Source organism: Bubalus bubalis, chromosome 1, assembly GCF_019923935.1.
Source record: "Bubalus bubalis isolate 160015118507 breed Murrah chromosome 1, NDDB_SH_1, whole genome shotgun sequence".
Taxonomy (NCBI): domain Eukaryota; kingdom Metazoa; phylum Chordata; class Mammalia; order Artiodactyla; family Bovidae; genus Bubalus; species Bubalus bubalis.
The window spans coordinates 164,113,435-164,132,490 of NC_059157.1; the positions used below are offsets into that span (position 1 = coordinate 164,113,435).

Genomic DNA, 19,056 nt, shown 5'->3' on the forward strand with positions numbered 1-19,056 from the left:
ATTCTTTTGGTCACACTGCGTGGCACGCAGGTTCTTAGTTTCTGTGCCTCCTGCATTAGAAGCACAGAGCCTTAACCACTGGACCACCAGGGAAGTCCTAGCTTTGTATATTCTTCTGGAATCCATTAGTTAATTACATAAACTTAGAAGTTTTTGTATTTAAGCCAGGCTTTTGAAAAGTCAGACTCTTCTTTGCCAGGGGCTTCAAAATTCTGTTTTGTTAAGAACCTGTGAAAGAACATTTTTAGCTTACTTTCTTGTTTGGGGTGTAGAGAAAAACCCTTATTTCTGGCAATCTCTGAAAGGCTCTAATATGCATATTGCCAAGCCACATTATTTATGATGTAGATGCTTCCCTGGTGGCTCAGACAATAAAGAATCCACCTGCAATGCGGGAGACCTGGGTTTGATCCCTAGGTTGGGAAGATCCCCTGGAGAAGGAAACGGCATTAGATGTTTTATGCAGGAGAAAGGCAATTGTGAAAATTGGATTATGAACTAGTTATTAGAAGACACCAAGGATTGATTTATTAATTTTGTTGGGTGTGAGAATGGTCTTGTGGTTATGTATGCGAAGGTCATTATAGGCAGCGTGGGTTGGGAAGTGATAGGAGTGGGAAGTAGGGGACAGATTATAAAAAGCCACACATGCCATTCTTTGATTTCATGCCCATAGCATCAAACAGGGAAGTGACATATTTAATTTGCATAGAGGGGGAAAGGATGAGCAGGCATGTTTGTAACTAGGAGGCAGACGGTTAGAGGAATTTTTTATTCCTTCTCCTCCCTCAGCACCCATATCCAAATTTATTAGCAAACTTTCCTGGTCAGCTTAGCTTCATCACTTTCCCATTCCAAGGTATTATCATCTCTTACCTGGACACAATCATTTCCTGATTAACTAACCAGTCTCTCCATTTCTGTTCTTTTCCCCTATAATCCATTCTCCACAGAGCTGCCAGATTGAATTTTTTTAAGCCTAATTTAGATTGTCATTCTCCTGCACGAAACATTTAATGGCTATTACATTTAAAATAAAATATAAACGAGGGTTGGACACGACTGAGCGACTACACTTTCACTTTTCACTTTCATGCATTGGAGAAGGAAATGGCAACCCACTCCAGTGTTCTTGCTGGAGAATCCTAGGGACAGGGGAGCCTGGTGGGCTGCCATCTATGGGGTCACACAGAGTCGGACACGACTGAAGTGACGCAGCAGCAGCTACCATAGACCTTGAATTTCTATATCATCTGGCTCTTATGTTGTTACCTCTTTGTGACACTCTCCTCCTTACACATCAGTCTAACACACAAGCCGTTGTACAGTTGCCATTCTATTTTTTAGCTACAAGTTCATTTTTCAGAAAACATTATCTTATGTGATAGTTATGAATTTATAAGTGTAGTAACATTTTAATCAAACTAGTACACATTGTACTTTTTAAACACTAAAATAATAATGATTAAGTGAAAGAGTGCTCAAGTTGAAGTTCAACTGCTAGATCTGAGATGTAAAATAGTGACAATATGGACAAAAATGTTGACTTTAGCAAATTTTTACTTCATTCAATCCACATTCTTTAACCATGGTATAGTCACTGCTCACAGGTTTCAAGTCTTGAGAGGATCAGGTTTACCTATATTGTGACATTTGAAATTTTATCTTTCAATCTGATGAGCATAACTTCCTCATTAACTTTATACACAAAACATCTTCAATTTGGGCATTTTGGGGCATATTTTCCAAGAACTTAGATCTGGCACACCCCAAATTGAACTATACTGCCATTTGCCTCCTAAGACTTCTAGAAGAAAGTAAATAACTGAAATAATTTGAGGGACTTCCTTGGCCATCCAGTGTTAAGACTGTGCTTCCACTGCAGGAACATGGGTTGGATCCCTGGTGGGGGAACTAAGATCCCACATGCCTTGTGTGCATGTGTATGTGTGTGTGTGCACGCGTGTGCTCAGTCGTGTCCAACTCTCTGCAACCCCATGGACTGTAGTCCTCCAGGCTCTTCTGTCCTTGGTATTTTCCAGGCAAGAATACTGGAGTGGGTTGCCATGTCCTCATCCAGGGGATCTTCCTGACACAGGGATTGAACCCACATCCCTGAACTGGCAGGTGGATTCTTTACCATTGAGCTACCAGGGAAGCTCACATGCCCTGCATGTTCAGTAAAATGAAGTATTGAGTTGCTGCAAATTCTACTTCTCATTCTACACCGGGTTCATATTTACAGATTGTGATAGTTTAAGATAATAAACAAATGCCTCCTAAAAACCTGTTTCACTGACCACCTCTAAAACTCTGCTGTGCGTGCTAAGTCACTTCAGTCATGTCGGACTCTTTGCGACCCCATGGACTGAAGACCCCCCAGGCTCCTCTGTCCATGGGATTCTCCAGGCAAGAACACTGGAGTGGGTTGCCATATCCTTCTCCAAATCCTCTGCTGATGGAAGTATAAAATGGACCACTCTTTGAAGGGTGACGGTCAATAGTAATAACTTTCTCAAATACCTTTCCTTTTTAATCCTGCACTTGTCTTGACATTTACACCTAATCCGAAGGGCAGGTCAAGCCAGCTTCTTACCCTGGTGCTGCTGCTGCCCCAGTTAAAAGGCTGACAAGGCGCAGAGACCAGTCCGGTCAGTACCTGGGCTGCACCGGCCCACTCGCCCACCTACTCAAAGCTGAATTCTACCGAGTCTCCTCAGATTCTCAAAAGCTGGCTATTGGGCACGTGGGAGCTCTTCCTACAGTTCCCTGAGGAAAATCAGCTTCTTCCCTTACTGCAGGGATAGTCACGTGCCTTCAAGGGAAGCAGGGATACTTCCAGCAGTCACCCACGAGCTTCTTTTGCTCTCTACGATTTTCCTCTAGTAGAAGTGAAAGTTTTCCCTAAAAGAAAAAAAATGCGATAGCGAGAGAGAAATGGAAACTCCATAAATCTAAATTGAAATTAAACTCTCTGAACCCGGTGTGTCTCATTGATTCGCTCGTGGGGCTTAAAAGGCATATTTTGAGGGCAACTACCCGGATTCACCACAGAAAACGGAGTGAAGGATCTGGCTGGTAGGGTTCGTAAAGTGAGGAGCTTATTGACTGGAAGTCCCTACTACATGTCACATTCAGTTCAGTTCAGTTCAGTCGCTCAGTCGTGTCCGACTCTTTGCGACCCCATGAATTGCAGCACGCCAGGCCTCCCTGTCCATCACCAACTCCCGGAGTTCACGCAAACTCACGTCCATCGAGTCAGTGATACCATTAGATGAAGAGAAAATTAGGATGAGGATGAGGTAAAGCCTGAAAAATGGGGCCGAGGCTTACGGCTTGAGGAAAATAGCGGAAAGGGGAGTTGTCGCCCTCTGTTTGAGGTGGCTAATCAGACGAACCGCGGATGCCTTTAACACCACATTTCGTGCTACTGGGGCCGCGTGGCTTTCCCGCGCCCTGTCTTGCAGGCGGGGAAGAACCCGGATGGAACCACCCTTGCAGCTAGGACCACCCCCCAGTCTTTGAATCGCTGCGCGGGGCGGAGTTACCCTCCCTCCTTTGCTTTGATTGGTTTGCCTCCGTAGGTCCCTCCTTGGGATTGGACTTTCCGGATGCCAGTCACAATGCGTCGCTAGTCACTCAAATTGTTGCTGGAAGCAGACGGTACTGTAGACGTCTGACCAGATTTCGGGGCGTCTTACTCTCGTGGAGTAGGCTGTCGCTCCGGCGCTCGGAACTTGTCACCGGCTTTTCGGCCGCGAGGCCTGGAAGGAGGCTTATTTAGGCGGCTTGAGAACGATCCTGGGCGTCTGAGTGTTTCGCTCGTCACGCACTCAGCGCCATGTCCTGGATGTTCAAGAGGTGAAGGGGGCGGAGGGGGGGTGGGGCGCCGGCGGTAACCGTCTAGCGGAGTTCTGAAATGAACCTGACCTTCCTAGCGTTTCCTTCTCCTTCGGGGTGCGAGCTGTGCAACTGCTGTTCGTCCTGCTGGCGGCTCGTGTAGCCGCGGGAGAAATAAATGCAGAGGGGAGGATCCTCGGGCGAGTCTCCTGCTAGAGCCTTGGGGAAATATCTGTCAAGGGATTTGGGGAACCTGGGGCTCTAAGCTCACTCCTTACCCGGGGTCTCAACCTGTGCTTTATTCCACGAAACACCTATCAGCTACCCACTGTGCGCTGGGCATTGTGCTCGGCAGAAAGGGCTGGGTAAGACAGCTTCTCTCCAAGCACCTCGCAGTTGATGTGTATGCACAGACGTGCAAATATCTATCTGCAGAGGAGCCAAAAGCGGTGTTCGCGACGTTCGAGGAAAACGCAGGGGAAATAGCTTCTATCCATTCCAGAAAAGTGGAAGCTTTCTGGAAGGCCCCAGCCAACTGCCTGTTACTTTTCATTGTCCGATTCGGTTTACATATTCGTTCCGGAAACAGTTCTCGATCTAGGGGTTGAGGTTACCCTTTAACCAACGGGAGTGGGAGGCTTGGGGTAAGCTTCCCATGATGGCACGGCTTAGATACCTGAATAAAAGAAGGGTTCTCTTCGAAGGGAATTCAAGTAATGGAAGCTGAATGTATTATTTGTAAAGCTGTAAGTGGCTTCATGTAAAAAATAGTTCTATATTTTCGAGTTTCTTCTAGCTCAATATTGAAATTTTGGTGTAAATTAATTACAGACATCACATAATTTTTCAGTTTAAGTAAGTGATTGTGACTAAGAAAGGTTTGTGAACCCTTATTGGTGTTTTCACTTTGAATACCTGTGGGTAGAAGACGCATTATTGAACAGGTAGGGTTTCTAGAAACCTCCCCCACTCACTCCAATCCTTGCTTTATAGCCAGAGCAGATTCATCTCTATACAGCACTTCCCATATTAGACTTTTTTTGTTGAAATAAAGTGTGAGAAAGCAATTGGCCTTTAAATATGGTATGGTCTTTGGGGACTGGTTAAATATTATATTTTTGTGCCCCCTTTTTTTTTTTTTTTTAATAGAGATCCTGTTTGGAAGTACTTGCAGACTGTCCAGTATGGAGTCCATGGAAATTTTCCACGCCTCTCATATCCAACTTTCTTTCCTCGTTTTGAATTTCAAGATATTATTCCTCCAGATGACTTCCTAACAAGTGATGAAGAGTTAGATTCAGTTTTATTTGGAACTTTGAGAGGCCATGTCGTTGGACTACGCTATTACACAGGAGTAGTGAGTATAGCATTAGATATTAAGTTGATGTGATGTGATGTTATTAACCTAGAAAATAAGAATTAGGTGATATGTGCAGTAAATATTTAAATAATTGAAATATATCTGGGCAAGAGATAACAAATACTTAATTATTAATGTTCTCTTACTTTTATGTCATGGTTACAGTATACAAAGAACTGTTTCCTGTGTAGTCTCATTTGATCACTACTCTGTCTGTGTGGTAGATGGAACACCTATTATCCCATTTCAGGAACTGAAGAACTAAAGCTCAGGAAGGTTAAATGATTTGCCCAAAAAGCATAGATAACTGTTTGCAAAGTGACTTCTGACTCAGTTAATTGCTTTCTCTTCTCCTGTCCCTGAGCCCATTTCTACACTTTTTTTTTAAGTTAGGAAGATCATTTCATGCTAGATATGGGACTTGTCTTTTTTAGGTCCTTTTCTTTCTTCCTGTGTTTCTCTTTTTGTGTCTCTGTTCTCTGCTTTGTGTGTGTGTGTGAGAGAACAGAGACAAAGACAGAGAAAGCAGTTGTCTTTGTTATGGTTGCCTAGTATGCCTCTGTGTTATCTGCATGGTATATCTCTAGTTTTTTTAATTTTGAAAAATTTCAGATATGCATAAAAGTAGAATAATACAGTAAACTTCCATGTACCCATGATCCAGATTCAGTAGTTAACAATTTTTTTGCACATTTGCTTCATCACTTTTTTCCTTTGGTACTAAAAATTCCAACTGTATCACTTTAAACACATTTAAGTGTGTATCTCTAAAAAATGTCAGATATTTTCTTACATCATTGTTGTACTTAGCAAAATTAATAATAGTTCCCTGTTATATCCAATAGCTAATATATGACCAGTTTTCTTAATTGGTTAAAATGTCTTTTTATAATTAATTTTTTTTGAATTAGGATCAAAACAAGTTAATAATAGTATCTTTGGTTGTTATGTAAATCACCTCCCTACTCTTTGTTTTATGTCATTGATTTATTGCATAAGCTGCTTATATTCTATGGAAATTTGATTTACCAGTTCTTTCGTTCTCCCATATTTTTCTTATGTTGAAGCTTCTCAAATCATTTTTTGGTTGTGTAAAGTATGTTTTGCAGGAGATTCCTTGGGGAAGAATTCCATTTGTCCAGTGTTTTGTCCTCTCATATTTTCTTTATAATATTAGAGCTTCTCAAATCATTTTGTGGTTGTCTGAAATGTGTTGAAGTGTGTTGTCTAGGAGATTCCTTAAGAAGCAACAATATTTCCTGAGATTTTGTATATTTGTAATTGTGATACGCTTCAAGGACAGTTTGGTTGAATATAAAATCCTTGACTCATTTTCTATCCATGATATCTTTTTTAAAACATTGTAATTATTTTTGCCTGTGAAATATCTTTGTTGCTGCATGGACTTTTCTCTAGTTGCAGAGAGAGGGGGCAACTTTTTAGTTGTGGCGTGCAGGTTTCTCATTGTGGTGGCTTCTCTTATTGCAGAGCATGTGCTGTAGGATGCATGAGCTTCAATTGCTGGGGCAAGTGGGCTCAGTAGTTGTGGTTCCTGGGCTCTGATATCAAGGACTGAACTTGTGTCTCCTGCATTGGAGGTGGACTCTTCACTACTGAGCCACCAGGGAAGCCCATGCTATCTTGACGTTGTATAAGATACTGTTGGTGAAATGCCAATATAATTTCTCTCCTATATAAGTGAATTAGAAGTCCCGTAATTTTCATTAGGGAATGTCTTAGTGTTGATTGTTCTGTAACTGTTTTCTTCTATTTCAGAAAACTTTAATTATAGTTTTTCTTTTTTTGGCTGCCCTGGATCTTCGTTGCTGTGCATGGACTTTATGTAGTTGTGGTACCTGGGCTTCTCACTGGGTGACTTTTCTTGTTTAGGAGCACAGTCTCTAGAGTGCAGTCTCAGTAATTGTGGCATATAGGCCTAGTTGCCCCTCAACAAGTGGGATCTTCCCAGACCAGAAATCAAACCCGTGTTTTCTGCATTGGCAGATTCTTAACCACTGGACCACTAGAGAAGTCCTAATTATAGTTTTAAATGGTTTTTGTTTCAAAGCTTGTTTTTTTCTTCAGAGTACTCCATTCTACTCTTTCTGTATTAGATCTTCTGTGCATATACATATGCCAATTACTTCCTCTGAGGTCATTTTTATCATGTTTTTTCACTTTTCTCTTTTCATCATTTATTTCCCTTACCATGTTTTTCTTAACAAGATGTGTTCACTTTTGTGTTCTTTCTACTTTATTCTTTAATTCTGTATACTACTTTTTTTTTTTTTTTTGACTGCACTGTGTGACAGGCAGAATCTTAGTTCCCCAACCAGGCTTTGAACTTGTGCCCCTTCAATGGAAGCACAGAGTCATAACCATTGGACCACCAGGGAAGTCCCTATTCTTTAATTCTGAAGTAGTTTTTCTTTTCTGTTTTTTTCCTGAAGTCTATCAGTTATCAGTTCATGTATCCCATCTGTTCTCCAGCTCTCATACTCATTTCAGAACTTTCCTATTTTAGATTTGTGAAATTTTTCCAAACTAAATATTGTTTTTAAATTTAAACAACCATTAAATCATGGTTGTTTTTTGTTATAGAACAATCACTGTTTGTTGATCTTAGAATAATTTCTGTGACACTGGTAAACTATTAAAAATGTGATGGGCTGATTTGGACTGACTAAAATTTATTATTGCTTAATTTTTTAATTTTATAAAGTGTGTATTATTTTATAAGTACTACACATTTATTATTTTAAAATGGCTAAAAGAAAAAGTAGTAAGTCTCCCTCAGTCCAGAACCACAACTCACTTTGTTATGTCTTCCACACTTTACTTTGAGAGCATATGCATATAAATTGCAATCTTATTATATATTAACAAAAATGAGGATCATATTATATATATTACCACCTTTTTTAAAGTAAAATATTGGGAATAATGTCTTTTCAATACAAATATTTATTGTATCTTTTATTTTCTTGATGGACATTTTGGAGTTGATCACTGATAAAAATATTGAAATAAAAATTGAGGTATTTATCTTTGTATACTTTTTTATTATTTATTATTTTCAACTTTTTTATGCTTTATTGAGATGTGATTTATATATATTTTTTAAATGCAAACATTGTAAATACATGATTCTGAGTTTTAAACAAATATATATACCTAATAATCATTACCCCATCAACATATAGATCATTTCCATTACCTCTGAAAGTTCCCTTGTATTCTGTTGCAGTCATTCATCCCTGCCTTTGCCCTAAGAACCACCAGTCTGATTTCTATCACTGTAGATGGTTTAGCCTGTTCTAGAACTTCATATACATTATTTTATTTTTTTTTTGATGTTCCCTGAGTCATGTGGGATCTTAGTTCCACGCCCAGGGATCAAACCTGTGACCCCTGCAGTGGAAGCATGGAGTCCTAACCACTAGACTGCCAGGGAATTCTCAAGAGCTTCATATGCGTTGAATCATACAATATGTACTTTTTAAGTCTGGTTTCATTCAAACAACATAATTAAGATACTTCTTGAGTCAGTTTTGGCAATTTATATTTTTATCGAAAAGCGTCCATTTATATTTTCAAATTTATTGCCACAAAATTTGCATAATAGTCATACTTAAAAATATTTTGCCTATGTTTATGGTTGTATTCCTGTTTTCATTGTTTGTGTTATGTATTTGTGTCTATTCTTATTTTTTATTGATTAGCCTCAATAGAGATTTATATGTTTCATCTTTTCATGTAATCTTTCTTGAATTTTTTTTTAATGATTATCATCTTTCTTCATTGATTTATATATTGTTATCCTATTTTCCTTAGGTTCATTTTATTTTATTTTTGGATTCTTGATTTGAACGCTTAATTTTAATAATAAAAGCTTTTAATCTTTTAAATTTTCTTCAAAGTACTGCATTGGCTGTATCTCCTAGGTTTTGTTATTTAATATTGGCATTATACATTTTTAACTTTTTAAAATGTTTTCCATTTGCTTCTGTTTACATTTTTTATTTCTTGACCCTTCAAAGCCTTTATAATAAAGTAGATTATTTCTTGTCTACAAATACTGTTATAATTAGTCCTTATTCTTTTTGTTGTCTTAATCTTGTTTTAATATAGCCTTTTTTGTCTTGTGCTTGGATCATATTTTCTTTGTTTTTATAGTCTCCACATTTTGCCCTACTTTTTGGTTATATATTTCCTGTAATTTGCATTAATATGGTTTAAAGAAGATCATGCTTTAAGAGTGGCATGGGGAAAGTGGGCTGGTAGAAAACAGAGTTATGCTTCACAGAATATCTTGAAGGAGTAATATTTGTCTGATAATCTGGATAGTCAGACTGTAGTCTCTTAAGTCAGTAGGCAGATACTGGGAGATTTAAGCAGCTTTCCTGCATATTTTTCAGGCAATGTAAAGAATTGAGGTAATTTACATACCATAAAATTTATCATTTTTAAGTATACAATTCAGTGGTTTTTAGATATTCACAAGGTTGAATCCCCACTGTCTGATTCCAAAATATTTTCGTCATTCCAAAAAACTTTATACTATTACTTTTATAGTATACTATTACACAGAGAAGGCAATGGCACCCCACTCCAGTACTCTTACCTGGAAAATCCCATGGACGGAGGAGCCTGGTAGGCAGCAGTCCATGGGGTCACACAGAGTCGAACACGACTGAGCAACTTCCCTTTCACTTTTCACTTTCATGCATTGGAGAAGGAAATGGCAACCCACTCCAGTATCCTTGCCTGGAGAATCCCAGGGACGGGGGAGCCTGGTGGGCTGCCCTCTATGGGGTCGCACAGAGTTGGACATGACTGAAGTGACTTAGCAGCAGCAGCATTACTATTATAAGTAATCACTCCTTATTTCTCTCTTCTCTTAGCCCATGGCATCCATTAATTTATGTTCTGTTTCTGTGGATTTACTTACTTTAGACATTTCATATAAAAAGAATCATGCAATATATAACCCTTGGGTCTGGCCTCCATTACTGTCTTCTTTTGTGTTAAATATATAATAGTTCCCTTCTTGTTTCTTTTGTTCTATATTTTGAGTTGTTTCCTACTACTAAGAAACCAACTACTAATGCCCATGGGAATTGCAGTTATCTTAATTCGTAAGTTTGGAGTTGTGCCAACTTACTTTTAATTGTTTACAAAACCTTTGCTTTAAAATAGTTCCATTGTCTTCTTCCCCACTCTTCTGTGCTGTTATCATACAAATTAAATCTTTATATACCTTGTATATTCATCAATACAGGTTTAAAATGATTGTTATATGTCCTTTTAAATCAGTAAGGAGAAAAAAGTTACAACCAGAAATTTCATACTGCCTTTTACATTTACCTGTGTTTACATTTACCTTTACTTGTGCTTTTTATTTCTTCATATATTCACAAATGTTACTGTCTAGTGGCTCTGATTTCAGCCTGAAGGTCTTTTAATATTTCTTGTGGAGCAGTTGGCAAGTGATAGATTCTCTCAGTTTTTGTTTGTTTGGGAAGTCTTAATTTCTTCTTTATTTTTGAAGGATAGTTTTGCCAGATAAAGAATTCTTGGTTGAATTTTTTCCTTTTAGCACTTTGAGAAGTTATCCCACTGTATTCTGGCCTCTATGGTTTCTGGTGAGAAACAATTGTTAATCTTCTTGAGGAGCCCCTGTATGTGACGAGTTGCTTATTTCTGTTGTTTTCAGTGTTCTTTCCACAGTTTGATTATGATGTGTCTGGGTTTGAAGTCTAAGTGTTTTTTACCTGGAATTTGTTCAGTTTCTTAAATATGTAGATTAATGTTTTTCTCATCAAATTTGGGAAGTTTTTGGCTATGACTTCTTCACATGTATTCTCTACCTTTTTTTCTTCCCTCCTTCTGAGACTTGGTGTTGGTATGCTGCTATTGTCCCATAGGATCTGTTTATGTTTGTTCATTCTTTTTTCTTTCTGTTCCTCTAACTTTTCCTCAGACATTATAGTCTCAATTGACCTATCATCAGCTTCATTGATTTTTTCTTCTGCCTGCTCATATCTGCTGTTTGGTCCTCTCTAGTGAATTTTAAACTTCGTTAACTATGTACTTTTTTGACTCCAGATTTCTGTATGTCAGGAAATTTCTCATGCTTTCCTTTAGTTATTTAGAAATGGTTTGCTTTAGGTCTTTGAACATATTTAAAATTAAAACTTTAAGTTTTTTCTAGTTGTTATCTGTACTTCCTGAGGGATGGGTAATTGATAGCATTTTTCCTATGTGTGGATATACTTTCTCATTTCTTTGCATGTCTCATGTTTTTTTTGGTTGTTGAAAATTAGACACTTTGTATAATGTGACAACTCTATAAATCATATCCTGCAGTCCCACTCCTGGGCATATATCTGAGGAAAACTATAATTTGAAAAGATTTGTGTGGCCTAATGTTCATCGCAGCGGTATTTTCAATAGCCAGGACATGGAAGCAACCTAAATGTCAATCAACAGATGGATGGATAAAGAAAATGTAGTATATCTGTACAATGAAATATTACGCAGCCATAAGAAAGAATGAAATAATGCCATTTGCAGCAACATGGATGGATCTAAAGATTATCATACTAAGTGAAGTGAACCTGACAGAGAAAGACAAGTATCATATGATATCACTTATACATGGAATCTAAAAAAAAAAGATAAAAATGAACTTATTTACAAAACAGAAATAGGTCCAAAGACATAGTTACCAAAGGGGAAGTTGGGGGAGAGATAAATTAGGAGTTTGGGATTAAAATGTACACACTACTATAGAACCAATAAGGACCTACCATATAGCACAGGGAACTGTACGCAATATTTTGTAATGACTTTTAAGTGAAAAGAATATGAAAAATAATAGATTTTATACATATAAATATGTGTGTATGTATATATGCTATGCTATGCTATGCTATGCTAAGTCACTTCAGTCGTGTCCAACTCTGTGCGACCCCATAGATGGCAGCCCAACAGGCTCCCCCGTCCCTGGGATTCTCCAGGCAAGGATACTGGAGTGGGTTGCCATTTCCTTCTCCAATGCATGAAAGTGAAAAGTGAAAGGGAAGTCGCTCAGTCGTGTCCGACTCCTAGTGACCCCATGGACTGCAGCCTACCAGGCTCCTCTGTCCATGGGATTTTCCAGGCAAGAGTACTAGAGTGGGGTGCCATTGCCTTCTCTGGTATGTATATATATATATATATATATATACACACACACACATATATATGTATAACTGAATCACTGCTCTACACCTGAAACTACCACAGCAGTGTAAATCAACTAGACTTCAATTAAAAGAATAATCTACGTGAGATAAAGAATGTGAACAACAACAAAAATAATGTGGCAACTCTCAAAATCATATTCTTCCTTCTCCCCATAGTTGCTGGTTGTTATTGATTTTAGTAATTATTGTTTGTTTAGTAACTTTTCTAAATTAACCTTGTAAAAGTTTTTGCTGTCTGTGGTGACTGATAGCCGTAATTTGGTTAGCTTAGTGGTCAGCTAATGATTGAACTAGAACCAGTAAATTTCCCAGTCTTTACTGAGAGGACCTGTGTGCATTTGGGGCACTCTTTCAACACTCAGACTGATAGTCGACAAGGCTGTGCCTTAGCCTTTATTTTCTGCCTGTTCAGATCTTCAAGTTTAGCCAGAGGTAAGAGTTGAGGGCCTCTCAGGTCTTTCTTGAACATGTGCACAATGCTGGGCATGCAAATAGCCATGTGCTTGCTTTTGCCCTTTTGATTTCCAGGAATATGCTGGAGCTTTTCAAAGCCCCTAGGGACATCTTATTTTCCGCTTTTTCCTTTTAAACTCTTTGGTTATTGTTTTGTTTGCCTCAGCTATTAATCATTGCTTATAAATTTAAAAAATATATATTTTTATTTATTTATGTGGCTGTACTAGTTCTTAGTTGTGGCATGGTTAGTTCCCTAACCAGGGATTGAACTTGGGCCCCTGTGTTGGGAGTGTGGAGTCTTAACCACTGGACCACCAGGGAGGTCCCTGTAAAATTGTTTTTTATAAACATCCACCCAAGGAAGAAGGTTTTATGTACTGGGTGAGTTCAGAGGTCAAGCAGAAACAGCTTTGTAAGTGGAAGTCTTCTAGGGAACCACCATACCAGTCAAATGACAATTCTATAGAAATGAATCTTTGAAAGATTCTGCTTCAGTATGCTTACTCTGGTAACTACCAGGCTGTACTGAGAATTCTGGCAGGTTGTTCTATTTTAAAAGGCTGTCATGAACTGAGAGCTGGAGATGAGACTAGGGCATTCATATTCAGCTGTTTTCTTGAATTAAGACTCCCCAGGTTTCTGTGATACTTAGGTTAGTTTCCAGAGTTCTGAAAAAGTTGATTCAGTTTTTGCCAGATTTTTTATTGCTTTTATGGAAGAGACAATTTTTGGAAATCTTTCAATTAGAAAATTGGCAGTTTTTAATTAAGTGGGATCAGATAATGGCAGGGGTTGAAGGCTGGATGTGTTTTCTTGATTCACTTCCATTCGGACTTAAAATTAATACCTTTTTCCCCTTTCGGATTCTGGAGAACTTAGGCTTAGGAACCAGCCTGCTGGATTCAAATTCTAAGCTCTGCTACTTATTAACTTTATGACCTTGGACAAGTTACTTAACTTTCCTGTGCTTTAGTGTCTTCATCTGCAAGATGGAGATAATGATGAGACCTATCAGTAGGGTTGTGACAATTTTGAAAGCCAATCTGTATAAGGTACTTAGAACAGTGTTTGGTATGTAATAAGCATTCAAGAGATTATCTGTTTTTGAAGTTATGTTGGGAATTTTATATAATGTATATCTGTTAGTTTTGATTATACCTTTTATATATCAAGGATTTGTTAACTTTCCAATTAATGTACATTAGGAAAATACTGCAAAAGAATTATTTTAAAATATATTCTCTAATATTTCTATAGAAATATGAGTCTAAGAAAATGTACATTTCTTATGTGTGGTGTTATTCAGCAAGCATTAAAAAAATGAATGGAAATCCCAGATAAAGTACAATGAAGAAATCTGTCATATATTATTTATAACATATCTGTTTATTTTTATTAGGTTAATAATAATGAAATGGTTGCATTACAACGAGAGCCGACTAACCCGTATGATAAGAATGCAATTAAAGTAAACAATGTGAATGGAAATCAGGTTGGTCATATAAAGAAAGATCTTGCAGCTGCCTTGGCCTATATCATGGACAACAAATTGGCACAAATTGAAGGGTAATGCACTTTTGGAGTTTAGTTTTAATAATTGTGAATTGTGGTGATCTTGGAATTGAAGGATATGTATAGTTGCTCTGACAACTTCTGTCACCACACCTTTAGTATATGTTCAGTAAATATTTTATCATCTGCCTGCACTACCCTAGCCATCAAATAGCTATTCCCTCACTTTCCTGGTAAATTATTACCATGGAGAAAAAGAGACTTTGGCTCAAATATTAGAAAGTCCACACAATCTTTTAAGAAAAAAGCCTTTTTGTTGTTGTTCAGTCACTCAGTCGTGTCTGACTCTTTGAGACCCCATGGACTGCAGCACGCCAGGCTTCCCTGTCCTTTACCACCTCCCAGAGCTTGCTCAAACTCATGTCCATTGAGTCAGTGATGCCATCCAACCATCTCATCCTCTGCTGTTTCCTTCTCCTCCTGGCTTCTATCTTTCCCAGCATCGGGGTCTTTTCCAATGAGTGGGCTCTTCGCATCAGTTGGCCAAAGTATTGGAGCTTCAGCTTTGGCATGAGTTCATCCAGTGTGAATATTCAGGGTTGATTTTCTTTACGATTGACTGGTTTGATTTTCTTGCTCTCCAAGGGACTCTCTTGAGTCTTCTCCAACACCACAGTGCAAAAGCATCAGTTCTTCAGCACTCAGCCTTCTTTATGGTCCAACTTTCACATCCATATGTGACTACTGGAAAAACCCATAGCTTTAACTAGATGGACTTTTGTCCACCATGATTTTAGTTTTTTGAATGTTGAGTTTTAAGCCAGCTTTTTCACTCTCCTCTTTCACTTTCATCAAGAGGCTCTTTTGTTTCTCTTTGCTTTCTGCCATAAGGATGGTATTATCTGCATGTGTAAGGTTATTCATATTTCTCCCAGCAAGCTTGATTCCAGCTTGTGCTTCATCCAGCCTGGCATTTTGCATGATGTACTCTGCATATAAGTTAAATAAATAGGGTGACAATATACAGCCTTGATGTACTCCTTTCCCAGTTTGGAACCAGTCGGTTGTTTCATGTCTGGTTCTGAGTGTTGGTTCTTGACCTGTGTACATATTTCTCAGGAGGCAGGTAAGGTGGTCTGGTATTCCCATCTCTTGAAGAATTTTCTAGTTTGTTGTGATCCACAGAGGCTTTAGCATAGTCAATGAAGCAGATGTTTTTCTGGAATTCTCTTGCTTTTTCTACGATCCAGTGGATGTTGGCAATTTGATCTCTGGTTCCTCTGCCTTTTCTAAATCCAGCTTGTATATCCAAAAGTTTTTGGTTCACATACTGTTGAACTTAGCTTGGAACATTTTGAGCATGACCTTGCTAATGTGTGAAATGAGTTTAATTGTGCAGTAGTTTGAACATTATTTGGCATTGCCCTTCTTTGGGATTGGAATGAAAACTGACCTTTTCCAGTCCTGTGGCCACTGCTGAGTTTTCCAAATTTGCTGGCATATTGAGTGCAGCACTTTCACAGCATCATCTTTTAGTCTTTGAAATAGCTCAGCTGGAATTCCATCACTTCTACTAGCTTTGTTTGTAGTGATGCTTCTTAAGGCCCACCTGACTTTGCCCACAATGTCTTGCTCTAGGTGAGTGATCACACCATTGTGGTTATCTGGGTTTATCTTCTTTGTTATCTTTGGTGGTTATCTTCTTTGTATAGTTCTTTTGTGTATTCTTGCCACCTCTTCTTAATATCTTCTGCTTCTGTTAGGTCCGTACCATTTCTGTTCTTTATTGTGCCCATCTTTGCATGAAATGTTCCCTTGGTATCTCTGATTTTTTGAGGAGAAAAAAAAGCCTTTTAGTGTATTGGTTTTAGAAGTTTGGGAATGTTTGTTTAAATCTGGTTGTAAGCTGATAGGCTGTGATCAGTTCCAGATGAGTTTGATTTTGCCTGCACAGTGTTTAAATTTTTTCAGTTATTTCCAGTATTAAAATATCTGGACATTCTGCATTTTATGCATATTATTTTTTCCCTAATTATAAAACATTATTTACAAAGTTTTCTCTTGATAAATGGAAGATCTGGTAATGCAGGATACTCATTTCCACTTGACATCATTTGACTGGAGCTAGGTAGTCGGAGAAGGCAATGGCACCCCACTCCAGTACTCTTGCCTGGAAAATCCCATGGACAGAGGAGCCCAGTAGGCTGCAGTCCATGGGGTCGCTAAGAGTCGGATACGACTGAGCGACTTCTTTCACTTTTCACTTTCATGCATTGGAGAAGGAAATGGCAACCCACTCCAGTGTTCTTGCCTGGAGAATCCCAGGGGCGGGGGAGCCTGGTGAGATGCTGTCTATGGAGTCGCACAGAGTCGGACACGACTGAAGTGACTTAGCAGCAGCAGCAGCAGCAGGTAGTAGCTGTTGCATTAATTAGGCATATCCCTTCTTAGTTTTACCACCTGTTTCTTTTTTAAAATTCAGTGTCCTTGGTTATATTTTATATGCATTTGTATTTATGATCTAAATTTTAGTGTAGATTGTTTAGAATATTTAAAGGTGAGTTTGGAAGATAAATACTTAGCAGTGTCTTCTCACTTGTTTACTTGTTTTCTCCTTTTTCAGTTCATTTCCTTTCTCAGGTTTTTTGGATGTTGAGAGTAAACTTTCAGTGAATCCTAAATCAGAAATAATTCTTTGAAATCATTCCCCATTTTCTCAGATTGAGTTGCTACACTCAGTGGTTCTGTTAGTGAAAGCTCTACTGTCTCAAGTAAACTTACTATTTTACTTATCTTACAACCTTGGTAATAGGTTATCTTATGTATTTAAACACTTTTATCCCATCTTAGTTTCTTCTGGTATTCTGATCCTAAAAATTGCCCTTTCCTTCTCATTGTTGGTCCTCCTCCGTGTTCTTTTTCTTGCTAGTCTGCCCAGTTAGTTCCTTTTTGTTGTTATTGATCAGTTGCTAATTCATGTCCAACTCTGCAACCCCGTGGACTGTAGCACTCCAGGCTTCTCTGTCCTCCACAACCTCTTTCTGTTTTACTTCCGTGTAAAATTTGCATGTGACAGTTATTTAACATGATTCTTAATGGGACTTAAAATTAAATGTAAAAAAATAACTCTACTAACTTCTCGTTTTTTTCCCTTAATTATAATAGGGTAGTTCCTTTTGGTGCAAACAATACTTTTACCATGCCTCTGCAAATGACATTTTGGGGAAAAGAAGAAAATAGAAAAGCAGTTTTAGATGAGTTAAAGAAACATGGATTTAAATTGGGACCTGCACCAAAATGTAAGTTTAGGGTTTAATATACTATTATTTTGATACTGTAAGATGCCAGAATTATAAAACATTTATTCTCTTAAGTAATAGTTTTGAGTTTGGTTGACTAAATTAATTATTGCTGAAGCCTCCAAGTTCTTTTTTAGGACTATTTTTAAGGACATCCCTGAATTTTTTTCTTTATTTTGAAGTAACAATAGATTCATAGGAGGTTGCACACATACACAGAAGAATGTATAGGGAGGGCCCTCCCCAGATTTCCCCCAGTGATAATACCTGGAAATCCCTGATTTTAAACATTCTTTTTAATAAGTAATAGACAAAAAGAATTTCCTAATAGAGAATGAAAAAGTATTATTTGTGTTTCAAAAGTTCAAATCATGTGCAATTCTTTTAATGTATTTTTTTGAATGACCTAAGAAATTTACCTTTAAAATGTTTAAAATGTGTATTAAGGAAAGTTTTAATTCAGCTTATTAGACAAGCTTTAAGAACAATTTACTAAAAGATAATTTTGTATTCTTTTCATTTTGTAAATTACAGCTTTAGGGTTCAGTTTGGAAAGTGGTTGGGGCTCTGGAAGAGCTGGACCAAGCTACAGTATGCCAGTTCATACTGCAGTACAGATGACAACTGAACAGGTGTTCTTTTTTAAAATTTTGTAACCTGAAAGTGAATTTTAAATGTTGAAGATTGATGCTTAAAAATGAGATAAGTATGCATGTGCTAGTGTTAGTGATTTATGTTTTGATGTTTTTGTATTACTTGAAAAATTTTAAGTGTCCATAATTTTTAAAAAATTGAAGCTTGAAACTTATTCCTTCAGTAAGATTGCAAATTCAGTGCTAAAAAAAACTAGTTCCGAATCTTAGGCCTTAGTCTTTTTCTTACTTTTCTCTACTTTGTGATCCAGGATACTATTATATTGGGTTATGTGAAGTATGTGAAGTCGCTCAGTCGTGTCTGACTCTTTGTGATCCCATGGACTATAGCCCAGCAGGCTCCTCCATCCATGGAATTTTCTAGGCAAGAGTACTTGGAGTGGGTTGCCATTTCCTTCTCCAGGGGATCTTCCCAACCCAGGGATCGAACCTGGATCTCCCACATTGCAGGCAGACACTTTACCGTCAAAGCCACCAGGGAATTACATTGATTTAGTTTGGGGGAACTGGAGAAGGCAATGGCAACCCACTCCAGTGTTCTTGCCTGGAGAATCCCAGGGACGGCGGAACCTGGTGGGCTGCAGTCTCTGGGGTCGCACAGAGTCGGACACGACTGAAGCGACTTAGCAGCAGCAGCAGTTTGGGGGAAAATGGATATAAAATAGTGAAATCAATCTTCCAATTAC

At 38.1% G+C, this 19,056-nt stretch overlaps 1 protein-coding gene across 2 annotated transcripts in view; it reads left to right on the forward strand.

Moving 5' to 3' along the window:
* The first annotated feature begins 3,629 nt into the window (after positions 1-3,629).
* The window catches only part of HLTF (helicase like transcription factor), a 62,611-nt gene continuing 47,184 nt past the window's right edge, over positions 3,630-19,056 (forward strand). For both annotated transcript variants that reach the window (XM_006063126.4, XM_006063127.4), the window contains exons 1-5: positions 3,630-3,861; positions 4,990-5,197; positions 14,306-14,472; positions 17,584-17,717; positions 18,252-18,349. In XM_006063126.4, the coding sequence (XP_006063188.2) occupies positions 3,842-3,861; positions 4,990-5,197; positions 14,306-14,472; positions 17,584-17,717; positions 18,252-18,349 (627 nt within the window). In that variant the 5' untranslated portion in view covers positions 3,630-3,841. The remainder of the gene's footprint in view (positions 3,862-4,989; positions 5,198-14,305; positions 14,473-17,583; positions 17,718-18,251; positions 18,350-19,056) is intronic.